Genomic DNA, 19,980 nt, shown 5'->3' with positions numbered 1-19,980 from the left:
CTTCATCCTAACAGACTCACTAGTGATATTTTGAGCAGCAAGCCTTCTAGTCTAGACTTAGCTCTGTCCAACAGACCTTTCTGTAATGATGGAAATGTTCCTAATCTACACCGACCAATATGGCAGCCACAAACCACTAGTTAAGGAAACATGTTGCAACAGTAAAGCACTCAGCTGCTAACCGAAAAATTAGTGGTTTGAACTCACTCAGTGGCTCTGTGGGAGAATGACCTTGCAATCTACTCCTGTAAAGATTACAGCCTAGGAAATGCTGTGGGGGCAATTTGACTCTGTCAAATGGGTCACTATTAGTTGACTCAATGATACCTAACTAAAACAGCCACTAGTCACTGGATGTGCTTTTGAGCACATCCGGTGTGACAGGAATTGAACTGTAGATTTAATTTAAATTGAATAGCTCATGTGGCCAGTGGTATTCCATTGGACAGTGTAGACTTCTACCTTGGCTTATTTCATCCTTAGTTCTTGAGCACGATGGATCACTGATGAATGGTGGCTCAAGGCTTCTGCTGTGTAAACAGTGGCAGGTGTTGAAGCCTGAAGCATAATTCCCACCTGTCTCACCCTCCCTTCCACACCCTCAACCATTAGAATTGCCTGTGCGTATCCAGGGAGCTCTGGTGGCACAGTGGTTAAAGCATTAAACTGCTAACCAGAAGGTCAACAGTTGGAACCCACCAGCTCTTCCATGGAAGAAAGATGAGGCAATCTGCTTCTGTAATGATTTACAGCCTTCGAAACCCTATGGGGCAGTTCTACTCTGTCCTGAACAGTCACTAGGAGTCTGAATTGACTCAATAGCAGTGGGTTTTGGTACTTAGCATTCCTTCAGAAGTTCAAGTCCCCTGCAGGAAAATTATGGAAAGAAAAGAAATCTGTGTTTACTCTTTAAAATTGAGGTCCTAGAGAGAGTAAGGGTAGAAAACTCCAAGCAAGGGAAGATTTGTTCTTTGCTTTAGATTGGGTTCAGCAAAGATTAGAGCCAAATCATTCCCTGTGCAAACTGAATTATTTCTTCTAAATGCTTGTTCATTTGAGTTTCCAAACTAAAAAACCTCCTGGGATATTACTGAATATCATAAGAACTACACTATTTAGACAAAAGTGTGTCTTGTGGCCAACAGCTATTTAGAGAGGGAAGCCAGCACACCCACCACACACATCTCCTTCCCTCCCTCCAACACCATCCTTGGCTTCCCTACCTCTGTGGCCTGCACAATAGTGTTTTCCAAACTCTCTAACAAGGGACTCCAGGCTCTCTGCCGCCTACCCTCAACCTACTTTTGGAACTTCCAAATCCTGCGCTTATCAAATTGGTCTTGCCGGTTATGGCACATATATTTTACTCTCTGTAGGAGCCGTAAGGAGCTCTCATGGTGTAGTGGTTAAGGCACTTGAATGCTAACCAAAGTTTAGTGGATTGAACCCACCAGATGCTCCTTGGAGGAAAGATGAAACAGTCTGTTTCCATAAAGATTTACAGCCTAGGAAACCCAACGGGGGTCACTATGAGTCGTAATTGACTCAGTGGCAGTGCGTTTGGTTTGGAATAGGAGCCCTGGTGGTACAGTGAGTGGTTAAAGTGCTTGGGGGCTAAGTGAAAGGTTGGTGGTTCAAATTCATCAGCCATTGTGTGGGAGAAAGATATGGTAGTCTGCGCCTGTAAAAGGTTACAGCCTTGGAAACCCTACGGGGCAGTTCTTCTCTGTCTTGTAGGGTCACTAGAAGTGGGAATCAACTTGATGGCAGGGGGTTTTTTGGTTTATTTTACTCTCTGACAATGCTATGACTGCTCCCCTTTATCCCACCCATCTGGAACCTTCTTTCCATTCGAGGGTCAGCTTAAGAGTCATTTCTTTCAAGAAGGCTTTCCTTTATCTCACAGGGATCCCTTCCTCCTTGAGACTCCCATCACAGTGGTGTGCCTTTTGTAATTAATCCCAAGATTGGGCAATCTACTGCCTCGGAAACCCAAGGAGGGGTTGTTACAAGTCGGATCTGACTCGATGGCAGTGAATTTGGTTTTTGTTTTTGCCAAGTGCCAGACCTTGGGTTGGTTGATATTTAATGGCATTAAGGCTCTTCTTCTCTCATGTATAGATTCTTTCTCTTCTCCTTCACTTTTTCCACATCATGGTGTGTTTTGGTGGTAACTGATTAAGTGACTGTCTAAAAGCAAACTCTACAGCTAATAATAAGAGATGCCATTTACCAAAAAAATTAATATGTGCTCAGCATCAAGATAATAGTGCTTATTTTAGCTCATTTAATCCTTACAACAATCCAATGAGATAGATATTATTTTTAATCCTAATTTTATAGATGAGAAAATAGAAGTTAGGAGAAGTTTCATCACTTGCTGAAGTTAGGCATGTAGTAAGTTGTAGAGTCGGGCTTTGAACCCAGACATCTCACTCCAGACTTACACTTCGGACTTCAACTCAGTATTTTCTCAGCATGGTAATGAACATTTTTATATGACAGAAACAGGATCATGTGGTGCGATGGATTGCTTTTTTATGGCTGATGATGCTGCTGCCACACTATTTTTATATATAATCTTCACTTACAAACAAACAAACAAACAAACAAACAAAACTAAACTGGTTGCTGTGGAGTAGACTCCAACCCATGACAGCCCCATATTTGTCACAGGGCTTCATAGGGCTTTCAGTGGCTGATCTTTGGGAAGCAGATCACCAAAGTAGCCTTTTCTTTTGAGGCACCTCTGGATGAATTCAAATCACCAACTTTTTGGTTAGCAACTGAACAATTAACCCAGGGACTTCAGTCTTGGAGTGAGATGCTCAAATTCTGGCTATTGTTTGCTGCCTACACATCTGTGATTTAGACATGATCCCAACTGGAAATGCACTAATCATATCCACCCTGCACAGCTGTGATGCCAGTTAAATACTATTTTTTTTTCAATTTAGCACCTAGTACAGTGCCTGTTTTGGGGTGGTCCAAACATTTATCATGCTCAGCTGCTAACTGAAAGGTTGAAGGGTCGTGTCCAGCCCAGAGGTGCCTTGGAAGAAAGGCCTGGTAATCTACTTCCTAAACATCAGCCATTGAAAACCCTGTGGAGCACAGTTCTGCTCTGACACATGTAGAGTGGCCAGGAGTCACAACTGACTGGCTGGCAATGGATAGCACAGTGCATGGACATAGCCCAGGGCCACCAGAGGGGTTGGTTTGGACAGAGAGGCACTTGGTGAACCCTCACACATGGACTTCCTGCCAGTCTTCCTGCTCCCTCTCTTAGCCCTCTCTGGGTGAAAATTTCTCTGGATTGTCCGGGATTAAGAACACTCTGCTTTGTCTCCTGTTCCAGGGAAACCACGTGGCCATTCACTATGTTGATGAGCAAGGTGACGCCTGGATTAGGAAGTCATCTGTATTGCAGGAAATCCGGCTGGTGAGGCCCCGCCCCTGTGCTCCTGCCCAACCTTGTTCCCACCTCTGAGGAGTGGCTCCCACCCTCAAGGAGTAAGGATGGGAACTGTTTCTTGAACGTGGTGCTCAACCTACCTTTCTCCACTGACAGGCCAGATTTTGGATCTCAGATTCTTTGGCGCCTGAAGTCTAGGATCCCTGCCAGCCTTGCTCTTCTTCCCTTAATCCTTCCTGGTCTTAGTTTTGGCCCTTAATCCTCTGTATTTCTGATGGCTGCTCACCTGCTTTGAACCAGAACCTTGGAGAGAGTCAAGTTCATGAGATCTGACTTCTTGCTCTATGTCTACTATCTGTCATGGTCCACACACTGACATTGACAGCCATAAATAGCAAGATGAAAAGCTAGGTCTACCCTTTGAGATATGTCTAGTGAATACATAAGACTAAGGTTAGACTTTGATCATCGTCTGGTTTGTTTGAGAGCGGTAGATTACCTAGGTTTACATTCCAGCTCTGTCACCTATAAGCTGTGTGCTCTTAGATAACTTACTTTACCTCTCTGAGCATCAGTTTCTCCCTCTGCAAAATGAGAGCAATAATAGTTCTTATCTCACAAGGTAGTTGTAAGAATTAAATGAGAGAAAGGGTATGAAACACATAGCATAGTTCTTGGCATGGAAGATGTACTTTATAAACATGAGCTGTTATTGCCATTATTATTTTCAGATGTGTGAGTTAAAACATGACAACATTGTTCCTTTCTTTGGTATTTGCATGGAATCACCCAACATCTGCATTGTCACCCAGTATTGCAAAAAAGGAAGTCTGAAGGTAAGCAAAATAGTAAATCTTACCTCAGGTTTGATCAGCCTCAAATCATATGGAATCCTAGCAGCTCTTTTCCCTGTTGGTCTAAGGATAGCTCCTCTCTGGTCTAATTGTAAGATCTGAATTATCCTGTTAGACTTCCTGCAGGGGATCAAATTAGCAGCTGTGTTGCCATGTGTCTGGTTCTCTTTGTTCTGGGTGGAAACTGTCTGAGCTTGGTTTCATCTCCTAAGATGTCATGGCTACTCTTGAATTATGGTCTTGGACCCATCCCATACAAGGTACGTGACAATCAGTTTTATATCAGGAGCAAGGAAATGTTCGTAAATCCCAAGCCTGTGTGTTTTCTCAATATTGAGTCAGTGTATGGTACAGAGATCTTGGAAAGGTTTCTGTTACTAGATTAAGACAGCTCTGCCTCACATGATATTGTTGTTGTTGTTGTTGTTATGTGCTTAGTTCTGGTCAAAAATATCTGATTCAAGTCCATTCAATGTATGAAGCTCACTGTGCTTTGGGTTGAGTCACTGGTGATAATTTGAATAACCATTTTTCAGGATGTTTTGAGAAATGCAGATATTGAAATGGATTGGATCTTCAAGCTCTCATTTGCATATGACATAGCCAATGTGAGTATAACTTAAGCTTAGTTAAAGAATGAATTTCATAGTGTTTCTGAGTTGTTCTTTGTCTTGGATTAAAATCAAGCTGTAATCTTTTCTGAAAATTCTCATCCTCCTACCTCCTCTGTAAACAAAAGGACTCCGGCTCTAAAATCTACCACTTTAATCAGATTTTCCATGCCTTTCTTCCTCTCTGATTTCAAATAAGAATTGAGAGAGGAAAGCATTTTGCACTAAAGTTAGAATAGGTACTAGGTTACCCAATCAGTAAAGAGCACGGTATTTACATTTTGGGGTAGGATTTTTTTTCATCCCAAACAGAATATAATTACTAGACCATGAAGTGAGATGGGAAGGGGAGAGTCCTAATAGTCCAGAAAATGAGTGTCCGTGCCACAGTGATCACAGTGCTGTTAACCTCAGAGGTGGGCTATGAACGCAGGTAGAAGGTTTACTTCGGGCCAAGAGGGCTGTGGTGGCTACAAGGAAGAGGATAATAATAATAATAGTTACAATATATTTAGTGCTGACTTTGGGCCTGGCACTGTCTAGCACTTTGTATGTATTAATTTATTTGCTCCTCATAAGAAAATGTAAGGCTGATCTATTATTATCTTCAGTTCATGAGGGGAAAATAAGGCACAGAGAGTTTAAGTAATTTTTCTGCTGTCTCATAGCTAATCATAGCTCATAGCTCATTAATGGTGGAGCCAGGATTTGAACTAGGCATTTTTGAGTCCTACTCCCTTAACTACAACGTAACACTGGCATCCCTAGGTGGTGCTCTCTTGACATCAACCTCCTTGTACATACAATGAATGCAGTTGAACTGATTGACATTGGAGGGTTGTTTTCCTTCAAGGTAATAAATGCCCTTGTTTCTAAAGAGCTGAATCTTAGTGGCCTTGGGACACTTTATTTTCTAGGCCTAGTGAGAAGCCAGCATGTTGTTACCAAGCAAGGTAGACAAATAGAAACCTCTCTGCGATTGGGTCTCCATGGCAACCCTGGGCCTCTCCCATCATTTCTTCAATAAACCTTCACCGAGCATTTATTTAAGGTTTATCCTAGTCTGGGCATTTTTGTAGGAAAATAAAGGCTTGTTTCTGGCTGTGAATGGCTTAAAAATCTAGATACTCAAAACAAACAAACAAACAAACAAAAAAACTCACTGCTGCCAACCAGATCTGACTCATAGTGACCCCTCCTTGGGTTTCCAAGTATTTCTACCGAAGTAGATTGCCCAACCTGCCTTCCGAGGAGTGGCTGGTGGGTTTGAACCACCAGCCTTCTGGTTAGCTGTCAAATGCCTTAGGCACTAAATTATTTGTGCCCTCCAGGGACCTTTACAAGGGGTACAGATGTGGGAATTAGAGGTAGGGACCCTGTGAGCCTCCCTCAACTTTCCAGTAGAGAAAGAAACGTAATTAGCAGATACATGATCAAACTGTCAAAAGTGCATGAAATCTGCTGCATGAGTTGTGAAACCCCTTGTTCTATTTGCTCTCTGACAATTGTTGTTGTTGTTGTTGTTATGTGCCGTCGAGTCAGCCCCGACTCATAGCGACCCTGACTCATAGCGACCCCTCCTTGAGTTTCTGAGGCAGTATCACTACGGAAGTAGATTGCCCCATCTTCCTTTCGAGGAGTAAAAAATCATCCACTGTCAAGACAGAAGATACAAAGAGCTGCTGGCCGTCTCTTGGAGAGGCCCACACACCTGAGGATTCTGTGTATGTCCTCAAGCATGTTGTTTGTACTGTGAGGGACTGAAGTCCTGGTGGGCCTGGCACTGCCCACCGCAGGGAGGGAAGCAGAGTGATCTGGTGTGTGTCAGCAATGGTCCATGACCCACTCTGGCTGTCTTGGCCCCAGATTCAGAGGCAAGCTTTAACTGGGGATTGCAGCTGCCTTGTGTTTGGTGAGAGGTCTCCATGAGATCACAGAGGACTTCCTGCTCAGACATGGCTCTCACCAGACATCAGGCCCTGACCTTGACCTGTTGGAGCTTGGCTGGGGACATTCCAGAGGCAGCCTCCACCAAGCCCCTCCAGCCCGATCTGTGAGTGGCCTGCCCCACTCACTCCAACCAGGCACTTCTGTCGGGTTCGGCTAAGTGGTCTGTGTTCTCCATGTGTGATTCAGCTTTACTCTTTCACAAACATAAAAGCCACACTGATACAGGAAGATGGCTTTCTGGTTTTTATTTATTTATTTTGGAGAGGCGGCAGGGGTGAGGGAGGGGTGCATGTGCACTGTCCTGGACATTTCCTCATTGCATCTGTGTTTCAAATGCATTACTGCCCACAGGGCTCTTGCTAGGGTGAGACAGTGACTCAGCCTTAGGACTGTTAGAGGAAGAGGCAAGTCCTTGAGCTGGTGCCCAAGAGGCCAAGAACTCTGTCCCGTGTGCATGGCCAACTCAGGACGCCCTCCTCACATCCTCGTTCCTGTACATCCTCAGAGCCACACCCATGGGTGACTTCAGGCCTCCTTCTCAGCTGGGTTTGTGATTCATATGAACCTGACTGTTCTTGTTTAATAGTGTTGGTAGAGCATAACTTTGACCTGCCCTCCTCTCCCTCCCCTGCAATCACCCAGGGGACAGACAGGAAACAGTAAGATCGAGTGGTTTAAAGACGCTGGGCTTCACAGGCAGTCCAAGTTGGGTTTAAATGTCAGCCACCCAGTCTTTGGGAGCAATTAAAAATTCTAGGTGCCTGAAACCTAGGAAACAGGGAATGAAAATATCGAAACACCCATTAGTTGTCAGGCTGACTCTGACTCATGATGAGCCCACGTGTGTCAGACAGGACTTTCTATGGCTGATTTTTGGGAATTGGTCACCAGCACTGTCTTCTGAGGCACTTCTGGGCGAACCTCCAAACTTTCAGTGAGCAGCTGGGTGCACGGACCTTTTCCATCACGCAGGGACTCCTGTGCCATATATAACCTGCAGTGTATGTGAGTCCTTTACTGAGGTTGCAGTGTTGGAGCCCAGGCACAGGTGTTATTTCTAAAGCCCTCCAGGTGACTCTAATAAGTGGTCGTCAGGGCTTCTCAGACTGCAAAGGCACATGAATGCCCTGGGGTCGTATCAAAATGCAGAGGCCAGTTCAGTAGGCCTGCGGCAAGGCCTGAGATACTGAATTTTTGTCAAGTTCCCATGCAGGTCCCCAGGCCAGCCTTTGAGTAGCAGGAGTCCGGGCAGTCTCAACTCACAGGTGGGAAAATCGAGGGCTAGTCAGGTGAGCTCACTTTGCTTGAAAGGACTTACTGGCAAAGTTCACACTTACGCACACATCTCCTGACTCATATTCTTCCTGCCCCATTATATACAGTGGCACATCATCATTATGGAATAATAATTGTATATCACCCCTCAAGAACACAGTAGAAGACATAAGAATTTTTCAATGTTCTTTATTTCATTGCCTTTCTGTATGAAGTGCTGAAACAGGACCTTTAAGTGCGTGCAATAATATATAATTAATAATAAGGCATTTGGCTGCTAACCAAATGGTTGGTGGTTTAAACCCACCAGCTGGTCCATGGAAGAAAGATGGGGCAGTCTGCTTCCATAAAGATTTACAGCCTTGGAAATCCAACAGGGGTCACTATGAGTTGGAATCAACTTGATGGCAGTGAGTTTGTTTTGTTTTGTTTTTAGGTAATAAAATAATATTCTTAATTGTATAGTATTGTTTATGTATTGATATTTATTATATTTATACTTTCATCATATTCATGTTTTTTCATTATAATTTATATTGGGTATTTACTATGTACCAGATTCCATGTCTGGCAGATCACATATATTGTCAGGTTTAAGATCCAATGAGGTAGGTATTATTGCCACCTCTGTTTTGATAGGAAAAATGAGACTGACTGGAGTAAAGTTACTTGCCCTCTGCTAAGTGGCAGAGCTGGGATTTGAACTGGGGAGTAGGACCACTAGGATGTCTTCATTGTAAGCTGGCCATGCCTTCTTGGCTTCATACTGAATGTCCAGAAATAAGTTTTCTCCTTTTTTGATGTCCCTACTCCATTGAGTAGGAGATCTGGTAGCATAATGCCTAAGGCACTTGACTGCTAACCAGAAGGCTGGCAGTTCAAACCACCAGCTACTCCTCGGAAGGAAGGTTGGGCAATCTACTTCCGTAGTGATACTGCCTCGGCAACATAAGGAGGGGTCACTATGAGTCGGGTCCCACTCCACGGCACATAACAACAACAACAACAACAACAACGACTCCATTGAGTAAGGAGCTCTGGTGACTCGGCACCTAAGGCATCTGACTGTTAACCAGAAGGCTGGCGGTTCAAACCCACCTGCCATTCTGCTGAAAGAAGACCTGCAATCTCCTTCCATAAAGATTTACGGCCTCGGAAATCCCTTGGGGGTTGCTGTGGGTCGGAATGGACTGGAAGGCGGTGGAGTTACTTCACTGAGTGTGGCTCTTAAACAAGGGAGCACAGAGAGGCGCGCGCCGTGCGCCCGGGCTGTCTGCCTGCGTCTGTCTCCCCCTGCCCCCTGCCCTTGTGTCCATCCGCAGGGTCCAGGGCACCTGCCGGACTCCACGGGCTCGCTTTCACTCTTCCAGGGCATGCTGTTTCTCCACAGGAGCCCCCTGAGATCCCATGGCAACCTGAGGCCTTCCACCTGCCTGGTGGACGGGCGCATGCAGGTGAAGCTGTCAGGCTTCGGGCTGTGGACGCTCAAGTGCGGAAGGACAGATAGGACATACAATGACAGACGCACTGACGATTCAGGTAACCGTCGAAAGTTGTGAGTTAGTCACGGGCACGATAGTGCGTCCTTCCTGTTTCCTTGGTTTACACATGCGGACCCTCCTTGCCCTTGAACTCAGGCATTCTCAAGGCCGATTTCTCCCTGCGGATGCTTTCGCTTTTCCTGCTTCCTGAGGCAGAAGGGGCGGCGTTTCCGGCTGTGCATGGCTGCTGTCACTCCCGCGCCGCCCTGTTGCTTTGCAGAGCTCTACTGGACGGCCCCAGAGCTGCTGCGGCTCCTGGAGGCGCCCTGCGCGGGCACCCCAAAGGGGGACGTTTACAGCTTTGGGATTCTGATGAGGCAGCTGATCCACCACCAGGACCATGGGCCTTTCGACGACCTCAACGCTGGACCCAAAGGTAACGCTGGGACAGGCTCGTGGGAGGCTTTGGCCTTCTGAGCTGGCTTTTAAAGCCCACTTTTGTTAATTGTTTCATTAAGTGCTTATTAATTTACAATTTATTCCATTCTTATGTTTTATTTTTAAAATTCTTATTCTTTCTAAATTAGAAAACAAATTGCATTTTGGTTTCAAACAAATAGAGGAGGCTCACCAATTTGGCTAAGGACGCAGAATATGGTGGCAGCGTTTATTATGTGTTACAATAACTTATATAACAGGTTATGTGGAATGCAGTATTGCGTAAAGTATCCTTTCGGAATTCCCAGCACCAAATGCTTATTCATTCCTAAAATCTCTAGGGTTGCTATGAGTCACAATCAACTTTTTTTTTTTTTTTTAAATTAGATAGAGGTATGCTTTTTCCTCTAAGAAAAGTGGATCTATTGGAACGAAAAAAATAAAAAATTTCTCCCAAAACAGATTAATTAGGGGTTGCTTATTTGCTTTACAAGGGACCCAGGTGGCACAGTGGTTAAATACTTGCCTATCAACCCAAAGGTTGGCAGTTCAAATCCACCAGCCTTTCTGCGGGAGAAAGTGTGGCAGTCTGCTTCCATAAAGATTACAATCTTGGAAACCCTTTGGGGGCAATTCTACTCTGTCTTACAGGGTCGCTATGAGTCGAAGTCGACTCCATAGCAATGGGTTTGGGTATTTGCTTTATGTCAGGATTCTTCGTTTTTCAGGAGGATTTTGAATATTTCTCTTAAAACGTCCAGATGACTCTGAAATCCTAGTCTGCTTCAATTTACTTAAAAATTTAATTTACAAGCTCTAGGAGCTCAGGTATTCAAACTAAGGCCAAAATGAATTTCAGAAATCATCAACCAGATCAAATACCCTGCAGCAGTTCCACTGAGACCCTCCCTATCAGCGGAGAAGGGCAATGACAGTGTCCTGGGCATGGTGAGGGCATGCTGGGATGAGTCTCCTGAGAAAAGACCCACTTTCTCTTCTGTCAAGAAAACTCTGCGAGAAGCCAGTCCCAAAGGGTGAGTTAGATGTGCAACAGGTAGTGTTCCTGTAGTCATGTGATCATGAGAATTTTAAAACTGTGGTGGCCTGTGATTGGTGCCAAGCCAATGGTTCAGTGCATTCATCCACTCATTATATACTCATTCACGGCCTACCATATGCAAAACACTGTGTTACATGCTGGGTAAAGTGGAGTCATAAATTCTCCCTTCATTTCACAAATATTTTTAAAAAGCACCAGGCATAAATGCTTCCACTGCCTTCCTTTGTTCATTTCAGACATCACTAATCAATCAAGGTGATCTTTCCCAGGCAGTTTTGACATGGCCTCAAGATCTTTTCCAGCCAGCATTCAAAGAATCATGAGTAACCAGTTGGAATTGGACTGTGGGATGAAGATTATTTACCAACCTTAGAGTAGATTATTGGCTTAAATTATTCATGCGTCTTTGGAGTAGCTTGCTTCCCATGATAATTACCTCAGTCTCCTTTTCTAAAAGCTAGTTTAAATTATTTCTCTGAAGACCCCTCAAACAATTTATAGGATCTGAAAGCACCTTGTACCTTGGACAATCTGAACAGCTTTGAATGACTTGTCCTGAATTCTGTCAGTTTTCAATTGGTTATGACAGTGGTCTGGAGTGTAGAGGTGTATGCTGGCAGGGCCAGTGATGGCCACCATTTGTTGAGTGCCTGCGGGGTGGGTGCCAGACATGGAGCTAGTTAGGCACTTTATATACATCATCTCCCAGAATTCTCCAAACAACCCTGTCAGGTATGTGTTATTTCCCCCATTTTCCAGATGAGCAAATTAAGGCACGGAGGAATGAAAGGTGCTGCCCAAGATCGTAGAGCTGGCAGCTGGCAGACTCTGTCCTGCAACGTGGCCCGATTGTCATTGTAATCTCACTGCTGTATGTTGGCAACCCTAAAGTAGGAAACCTTAAGGGTGTGAGATGTTTCTTGGAATGAGCAGCTGGCAGTTCTGGTCCACTGTGGCCCTAAAGTTCTTGGAAAAAGAACATTAATGTCTTGGTTCTTTTAAAGCCACGTGAACATACTAGACAGTATGGTGAGCAAGCTGGAAGTGTATGCCAATCACCTGGAGGAGGTGGTGGAAGAGAGGACTAACCAGCTGATGGCAGAGAAGAAGAAGGTGGAAAAGCTTCTGGCCAAAATGTTGCCCAGGTATTCCAAAGCCTTGTGGGAATAATAGCACCACCTAAAACGCCCCACAAGGAAGGAGTATTTCCTTTTCTATTTTCCTAACATGATGTGGGCTCTTCTCAAAGAGGGCAATTGTTTTGTGTGTCATTTGATAAACTCTGTAAAGAGAGAAAGGCGAGAGTCCTAGAATCCATGGATGTAGACAATGCAACATCTCTTACATAGATGGTGGATGTAGCAACCTAAGTATTACCACTAGATGGTGCTCTAGTTTCATGAGTCTGACTCATCATTTGCGCCTCAGTATTTGATTCTCCAAAAGCTTTGCACAATACGGCGTGCACTGCACTTATGACTGCAGACTCAAACTTGTTCCATTTGGGTTCCGTTTTTTGCTTGTGTACCCTCTCAATACTTGGCAGAAGCATTTTCTATTTACACTCCTGTACTCTTCTTCTACATCCTGACAAAAGAGGTGAAGAGGGCTTGAATGTGTTAATGTGCTACTGGTTGACTGAAGCAAAAATAGTGGTTTCTAGATCAGTGAATGATTCCATTTGTTTCCATATTGGCAGACTGAGTCTTTACAATCAAACTCTATAACTAATAGAGGAAAATACGATGCCTTTGGGAGAAAATCCCTTTAGTAAATGTGTTTATGTAACTATCCTTCTCCCCACTTTATACCCACCACTTCAAATATCTCCACGGAGAAAATACAGCTGGAGAGATAGAAGTCAACAGAATCCCTCTAGGTGATGAATTTTGTTACTCAAACACCAAATCCATTAAAGCAAAGAGATCTGAGGTCAACTTTGGGGGGGCCTGGAAGACAGAAGGTCCCTGGGTGGAGGAAACAGTTTGAGATTGGCACTAACATAAAGGTTGGCAGTTTGAACCCAACCAGTGGTACTGTGGAAGACAGACCTGGTGACTGGCTTCCATAAAGATGATAGCTAAGAAACCCGGTGGAGCAGTTCCACGATGTGACACATGGGGTCTCCACGATTGGAAGCAAATTGACACCATTGGTTTGGGTTTTTTTGGTAGGAAAAAGATGAATACAATGCTGTTTTTTTTTTTTTTTTTTTTAAAAAAGGAACATTTTCTCTGGTTTCAGCTTCATTGGAGAACAGCTCATAGCTGGAAGGTCCGTGGAACCAGAACACTTTGATTCCGTGACAATCTTTTTCTCCGACATTGTTGGATTCACAAAACTGTGCTCTCTCAGCTCCCCCTTGCAAGTTGTAAAGCTCCTCAATGACCTGTACAGCTTATTCGATAATGTCATTAAAATGTATGACGTATATAAGGTGAGCTGCTTGCTTCCCGGGTTGTGAGGTAGCATGTGCCCCTTGCGGGCCGGTTTGGGGCTTGAGTGAGGAGGAACCTGGCCTGGGCGTTAGGCACCAGGAAGCCTCTGTTCCAGGCTGGCAGTCCATCTCAATTCATGACAGAAACTCAATATCTTATTCCTGTTTGTTTTCTTGGAAAAGGGCTTGATTAATCAGAGATTCATGGGCTTGTCAGGGATCACCAGTTAGTTCTTATGTTCCTTCCATTATTTTATCTGATGGTGACATTTCTAAAAGGTGTTGACCTTCTGCTGGCTAATTCCTGCCCTCCCTTCCTGAATTAATAAATGTTCTTCAGATTCAGAGAGACCCATATTTTCATTCCTTTAAAGGCTGTCTTTGGATTTTATATGGGTCTCATTTCTCTTATGATGCTTAGCAATTCAAGGTGAGGATAGACCTGCAATTTTAGCCTCTCAGACCCATGGCTAAAGATGATGCAGCAAACTATCACCTACCAGTGCATAGAGTGAAAAAAAAAAAAAGATTTTTTTTTTGTGGGGGGCGGGGGAGTACTAAAAACAATAATAATTTGGCTTCATTAAAGATAAATTCTCTGCTAACCAACAGAAGCAAGTGGTGGTGATATTGGCTGCTTTGTGTGCTTTCTAGCTTTTCACATGGAGTCAGGTCATGACTCCAGAGCCAATAATGTGTGCCCACACTCAAGCATGCCTTTTGTCAAGTGTATTTGTCCACACAAGTGATCCCAGGGCTCTGCCTCTGCTGGTGACCCTCAACAGGGAGATTTAGGGGACAGTAAGGTCGTGTCCCTAGGTGACACGTCTTCAGTAGTTATCCCCCAGTGTTCCCCACAAATGTTCCCCTCTCTTCTAGGAGGAGAGAAGTGATGATATGGGGAATTCCAAGCAGCAGATCACACATACCAAGCAAACTCCACACCTGTCCTGCTTAGGAAGGCATTCTCTGGGTTTCCTCCTCAGTATTATGTTCTCAGCATCCCTGGGTGGTGTGATTGGTAATGCACTCAGCTGTTAACTGAAAGACTGGAGGTTCGAGTCCACTCAGAGTCACCTGAGAAGGAAGGCCTGGCCGCGTACTTCCAAACAACCAGCCATTGGGAGCCCTGTGGGGCATAGTTCTACTCCAACATGTGGCGTCGCCAGGAGTTTGAGTCAACTCGATGGCAACTAGTTTATTATCTTCTCGATTGTGTGTTGCATGAGCTAATCTTAGTTTATATTCCTAAAGGACGTTCTCAAGGAAGTGAGTTGGACTTGTGTATAGTTGACTTTGTGTAATTTCAGGGTCAGTAGAAGAGGCAGACATTTCTACTGCCTGGTTGGAGCCTAAAATTCTACCACTACCACATCATCTTTCAGTTCTACTAAATGCAAATATACCTGCTCCTGCTAGTCCTTGCTGACTCCGTTGTGAATGGACCAGACGGTTGATTATAGGAGGGTTGGTGGAAAAGAAGGCAGAGCAGGCAAATACATTTGTACACACAAAACCCAAAAACCCATTGCTGTTGAGTCAATTTTGACTCATAGGCAACCCTCTAGGACAGAATAGAACTGCCCTGTAGGGTTTCCAAGGCTGTAATCTTTATGGGTACGGACCGTCACTTCTTCCTTCTGTGGAGCTACTGGGGAGAGTGAGCTGCCTGCCTCTCAGTTAGCAGCCAGTCTCCTTAACTACTGCACTACCATCCACCAAAAACCCACTGCCATCGAGTCAATTCCAACTCATAGCAACCCCCATTGGGTTTCCAAGGCTGTAAATCTTCCTCCTGTGGAGCAGCTGGTGGGTTTGAACCACCAAATGGTTAGCAGCCAAATGCCTTACCCATTACACCACCAGAGCTCCTTACTGCACTACTGGAGCTCTTTACTCAAACACTTGCATAAACATATATATATATATATATATATATATATATATATATATATATACACACACACACACACACACACACATACAGAAGAGCCCTTATGTGAAGTAAGGATATTTCACATTGGGTTCCTCTTGATTTACCTGGTCCTTCAGTTTACCTCTCAGCACACTGCTGCCTGTCTCATTGTCCTGAGCTTGGGTTGGGGAGATATGGTCACCACCACTCTAAGATTTCAGCGGAAGAAGCAAGCATCTGTGAGAAGAGGGTTCAGGAATGAAAGCTTGTGGAAGAACTAGAACAAGAGCAGAAACTTGAGAAAAACTGGGACTTGAGTGAGGTGGAGGTGATAGAATGTGATCTTCAAAGTATGGGTGGCAGGGGTCCCTTGACCCTCCAACCCCCAGAGAACTTGAGGCCACCTTCTTGCTTTCTTTTCAGGTTGAAACCATTGGGGATGCATACATGGTGGCCAGTGGACTTCCCATCCGCAATGGAACCCGGCATGCGGATGAGATCGCCACAATGTCCCTGCACTTCCTCAGTGCCACTGTCCGTTTCCAGATTGGGCACATGCCTGAGGAGAAGCTCAGGCTCCGGATTGGTCTCCACACAGGTAGGTAGCACTGATGGCAGGCTGGCCTTATGATCTAGGTGTGGCAATACATAGTCCTGAGTTTGAGTCCTAGCTCCAAGACTTTTAAGAACCCTGATATTGAATGGCAACATCTCCACTAGAAACAAAGAGTTGAATTGTCTTTGCATGTGTATTTCCAGTTAGCCAGATTGCTTGATAAAAACCAGGACACACAAAGACTATAAAGTGTCAAGCCAAAATAAGGATGAGACCAAAATCCAGGACAGTTGTTTTGGGCAGCTGTTCCTCTATGCCTCTGCCTTGAATGCCCTTTGATCTGTTCTGCTTTTGACAAATTCCTACCAAGGGCAGGTTTCATGGGCACATGACCTGTATAGAACTGTCCTGCACTTAATTTAATGCTCTGCTGTCACTGTCTTGAAATTCTTACTCATTTTTGAACAAAGATCCCACATTTTCATTTTGCACTGGGCCCCAAAAGTGTTGTAGCCTGTCTTGCTCCTAGCTATATCCTCCAAGGCTCAACAGAAGTTAAAACCTGATCCCCAATCAGAATTAATTACTCTCATGTTTGTGCCACTGTTGACCTTGTTAGATTTCTAGTGCATGAATGACATATTATCATTAATCGTTTATGTGAATTTCCACCCCATCTTTTTACCCTAAGGCTATTGCCAAGCATTGCCCCAAGAAGTGCTTAACAAATAGTTCTTGAATTGTGTCAGTTGACTTGATGGGCATGGAGCATCCAGCCCTTTGGAAATGCCAGCTGGTTATACCCTTTGATTCTTCACCTCACAGGTCCTGTGGTGGCTGGTGTGGTGGGAATCACCATGCCCAGATACTGTCTGTTTGGAGACACTGTGAACATGGCGTCCAGAATGGAAAGCAGCAGTTTGCGTAGGTGTCGCTTACAGCACCTTGCAGACATGATATTGTTGTCCCTCTAGTCCCCTATCTTTAACCAGAGAGTTATTTATAGAAGTTGCATTTGGATTTTGTCTATCTTTCTCCATCTGGAGGGTAAGAACATTAGCTACCTCAGACAGCACTGATCACAAGGTTGGTAGAGAGGGTTTACCACTATGTCCTCCCAGAGCCGTGTAAACACATGCAGTGCCCTTCTTCCAAGACGCTCCATTCTAACCAGTCAGGCACACATAGAGTAAAATCCTTTTCCTGTTGAACAGAAATGGCGATTTTCTTCTGTAAAGGGTCACATAGTAAATACTTTCAGTATTACGGGCCATATGGTCTCTGTCACAATGACTCAACTGTGCCATTGTAGCACAAAAGCAATCATAGACAATATGTAAATGAATAGGCATGGCCATGTTCCAATAAAGCTTTATTTACAAAAGTAGGAGTTGAGCTGGAGTTGGCCTGTGGGTCATAATTTACCGATCCTTGATATAGATTATATTCTTGATTATGCAGAAGAAATCTATGGCCAGGAAGTCCAGGCAACATCACTTTCTTTTGCTTTATAGTAATTTTATTGCACTGAGTATTGCTAGACACAAGTAGCCATTTATCAACTGAAGCATGGAAAAATACTCAGTGGTTTAAGTTGCAGAGAATTTAGGTAAACATTCTTTTGAATTTGTAAATTCCCCACAATATATTAAAAAAAAACAAGTTTTCCCACTTCTTATTACTTAATGTTTCAGCTAATCAACCAAGTCCCAAACCCAGATGGGAATCTCCCCTTTGGCTTGTAAGGAAAGATTTTCAGGTTAAATTTTGACAGTGGCGCTGCTTCTGTAGCTGAATCCAGTTGCAGTTCTGGTTACAAACATTTTCAGAAATATGTCCCAGCTTTGCCGGCAGCATCACAGGCAGCCTTTCTTCTCACTGAAATCAGAGGAGGCCAGTTATCTCCATCCATGGGAAGTACGAACTTGCAAGCTGAGTCAGTTCTTCCTTCTGTTTCTATACTGAATATACTGAAGCTTTAGCAGCACCACACAGTGTGTGATCAAGGCCTCGGTAACTGGGGCACTCAGCCCAGGGATCCCAGACTTAAAGATTTTCTTAATAAGAAGTCCTGGTGATCTGGAATTTGAACAGTATAGAGTTCCCTCTCCAAAGCCTCCCATCCCATTGATTCTCATGTGAAAGTCATGATCAAGGCAATGATGACTAGGCAACGACTGATTTATGGCAGCTCTCCGGATTCACGTCTCTCAGAGTACCGCAGACGCCCTGCTGGCATCGGGAGGGTACGATTTGCAAAAGAGAGGCACCATTCCAGTCAAGGTAAGACCAGGCCAACTGTACCCCTCTTTCCCCATTTGGGTCTCTGATGGAGATGTCAAGGAACTTGGCTGCATGCATGAATCACTCCTTATAGTGGTGGACAGAGACCAATAAGGTCCACCCCTGGAGGCTGTCATGACTGCCAGGTTTCCTTCTGGATAGGAGTGTGTAGTATCCCCAAACGGTCAAACACAGAATCTGTGATGCAGAATACGTAGCTACCGCCGAGCCCAGACTCTGATAGGAAGCTTCCTGTCTTTCTGCCACAAGTGGCTCCCCAGCTTCTGATTAGATGCCCACAGTTCAGTCCCTTAACCAAAATTCAGTCCTGAGAATGACAGTGCCCACCTTTCTTTCTGTGTCCCTTCACCCACGTCTCAAGTGTCCAGGTAAAGGAGACCGAAATCGACTGGTTTGGGCTTGAAGGTGCTGGGACCTTATCTCTGCACACTTAATGACGTATAATTATCTTCCTTTTCCCTCTGCCTTCTTCTCCACTGTGGCCTGCAGTCTGTAACTGAAATGGATCATAGAGCATTCTCATCTTTCTGATAAACATTACCCGTTCCCTAGGGCAAAGGGGTGCTTCTCTTGAGGACAGATCTGTCTGGGAGATGCTCATGCAAGTTCCTTAGGATAAATTCCTTCATCCAGCCCTTTTCCTCCACCATGGAAGTGATGGAGTCATTACTATGATACTGGATATTTGGGTGTGTGTGGGGGGGTCTGGAGAAGAGAAATTAAAGGGGAATTTACTTAGCCTGGCCCTGGTATGTTGTTGTTGTTATGTGTCATCGAGTCGGACCCGACTCATAGTGACTCCTCCTTGGGTTTCCAAGGTGGTATCACTACGGAAGTAGATTGCCCAGCCTTCCTTCCCAGGAGTGGCTGGTGGGTTTGAACTGCCAGCCTTCTGGTTAGCAGTCAAGTGCTGGTATATTGCATTGGATCAAAGGACTTCAGGTCGTGACAGCAGTGTAGACCTGGCTTTAAATCCTGTCCCTCCACTTACTAACTGTCTGATTTGACATTTGGTTTTGTCAGCTGTAAATGAGGATGATAACACTGTCCTCAAAGGGTAGTTATGAGGATTAAATGTGAACATGTATAGGAGGCACTTCTAGGTGGTAAGAGCCAATGACACTAATGTTTGTGGAAAGGAAAATTTAAAAGTACTAATAAAATCAATTGAACTCTTACCACCTAGACCATCACTAACTGCTTAGCTTATCAGCAATGCCCAAGAAAATCACTAAGAGTCCATCTATAATGATGCCTTTTGCTTACTGAGTCCCTGGGTGGTGCAGACGATTAAGAAGGGTTTGCACTTGAAATCCACCCAGAAGTTCCTCAGAAGAAAGTCCTGGAGATCTACTTCTGAAAAATCAGCCACTGAAACCCCCACGGAGTGGCATTCTACTCTGACCCTTATGGGGTTGCCATGAGTTGGAGGTGAAGTGATGGTAACTGGTTGGTTCCCTCACTGAGGTAGTTCTGCTGTCGTAGAGAGTAGGGGAGCATTGAGGTGTCTGCTCAGAGGCTGCGCTTCCCAGACAGCTTCCTCTCTCTGACACACTAATGCCTTCCACTGTCCCCACAGGGCAAAGGGGAGCAAACAACTTTCTGGTTAAAAGGCAAAGAAGGCCTCACTATTCTGCTCCCTGAATTCACTGAGGATGAAGGTCAAGTCCCTGAGATCTTCTGA

At 44.6% G+C, this 19,980-nt stretch overlaps 1 protein-coding gene across 1 annotated transcript in view; it reads left to right on the top strand.

The window, feature by feature from the left end:
• LOC103197658 (guanylate cyclase 2G-like) overlaps positions 1-19,980 on the top strand; it is a 37,895-nt gene extending 17,915 nt beyond the window's left edge. The window contains exons 10-21 of the mRNA XM_042781043.1: positions 3,359-3,442; positions 4,147-4,251; positions 4,806-4,877; positions 9,476-9,644; positions 9,867-10,022; positions 10,884-11,058; positions 12,089-12,229; positions 13,329-13,521; positions 15,860-16,034; positions 16,818-16,916; positions 18,184-18,275; positions 19,876-19,980. Of these exons, the coding sequence (XP_042636977.1) occupies positions 3,359-3,442; positions 4,147-4,251; positions 4,806-4,877; positions 9,476-9,644; positions 9,867-10,022; positions 10,884-11,058; positions 12,089-12,229; positions 13,329-13,521; positions 15,860-16,034; positions 16,818-16,916; positions 18,184-18,275; positions 19,876-19,980 (1,566 nt within the window). The remainder of the gene's footprint in view (positions 1-3,358; positions 3,443-4,146; positions 4,252-4,805; positions 4,878-9,475; positions 9,645-9,866; positions 10,023-10,883; positions 11,059-12,088; positions 12,230-13,328; positions 13,522-15,859; positions 16,035-16,817; positions 16,917-18,183; positions 18,276-19,875) is intronic.

The sequence above is a fragment of the Orycteropus afer genome, unplaced genomic scaffold (genome assembly GCF_000298275.1).
Source record: "Orycteropus afer afer isolate SDZICR_OR568_19922 unplaced genomic scaffold, OryAfe1.0 scaffold00082, whole genome shotgun sequence".
Lineage (NCBI taxonomy): Eukaryota > Metazoa > Chordata > Mammalia > Tubulidentata > Orycteropodidae > Orycteropus > Orycteropus afer.
The sequence above is the reverse complement of the archived record's forward strand: the minus strand, read 5'-3'. Positions and strand labels throughout refer to the sequence as shown.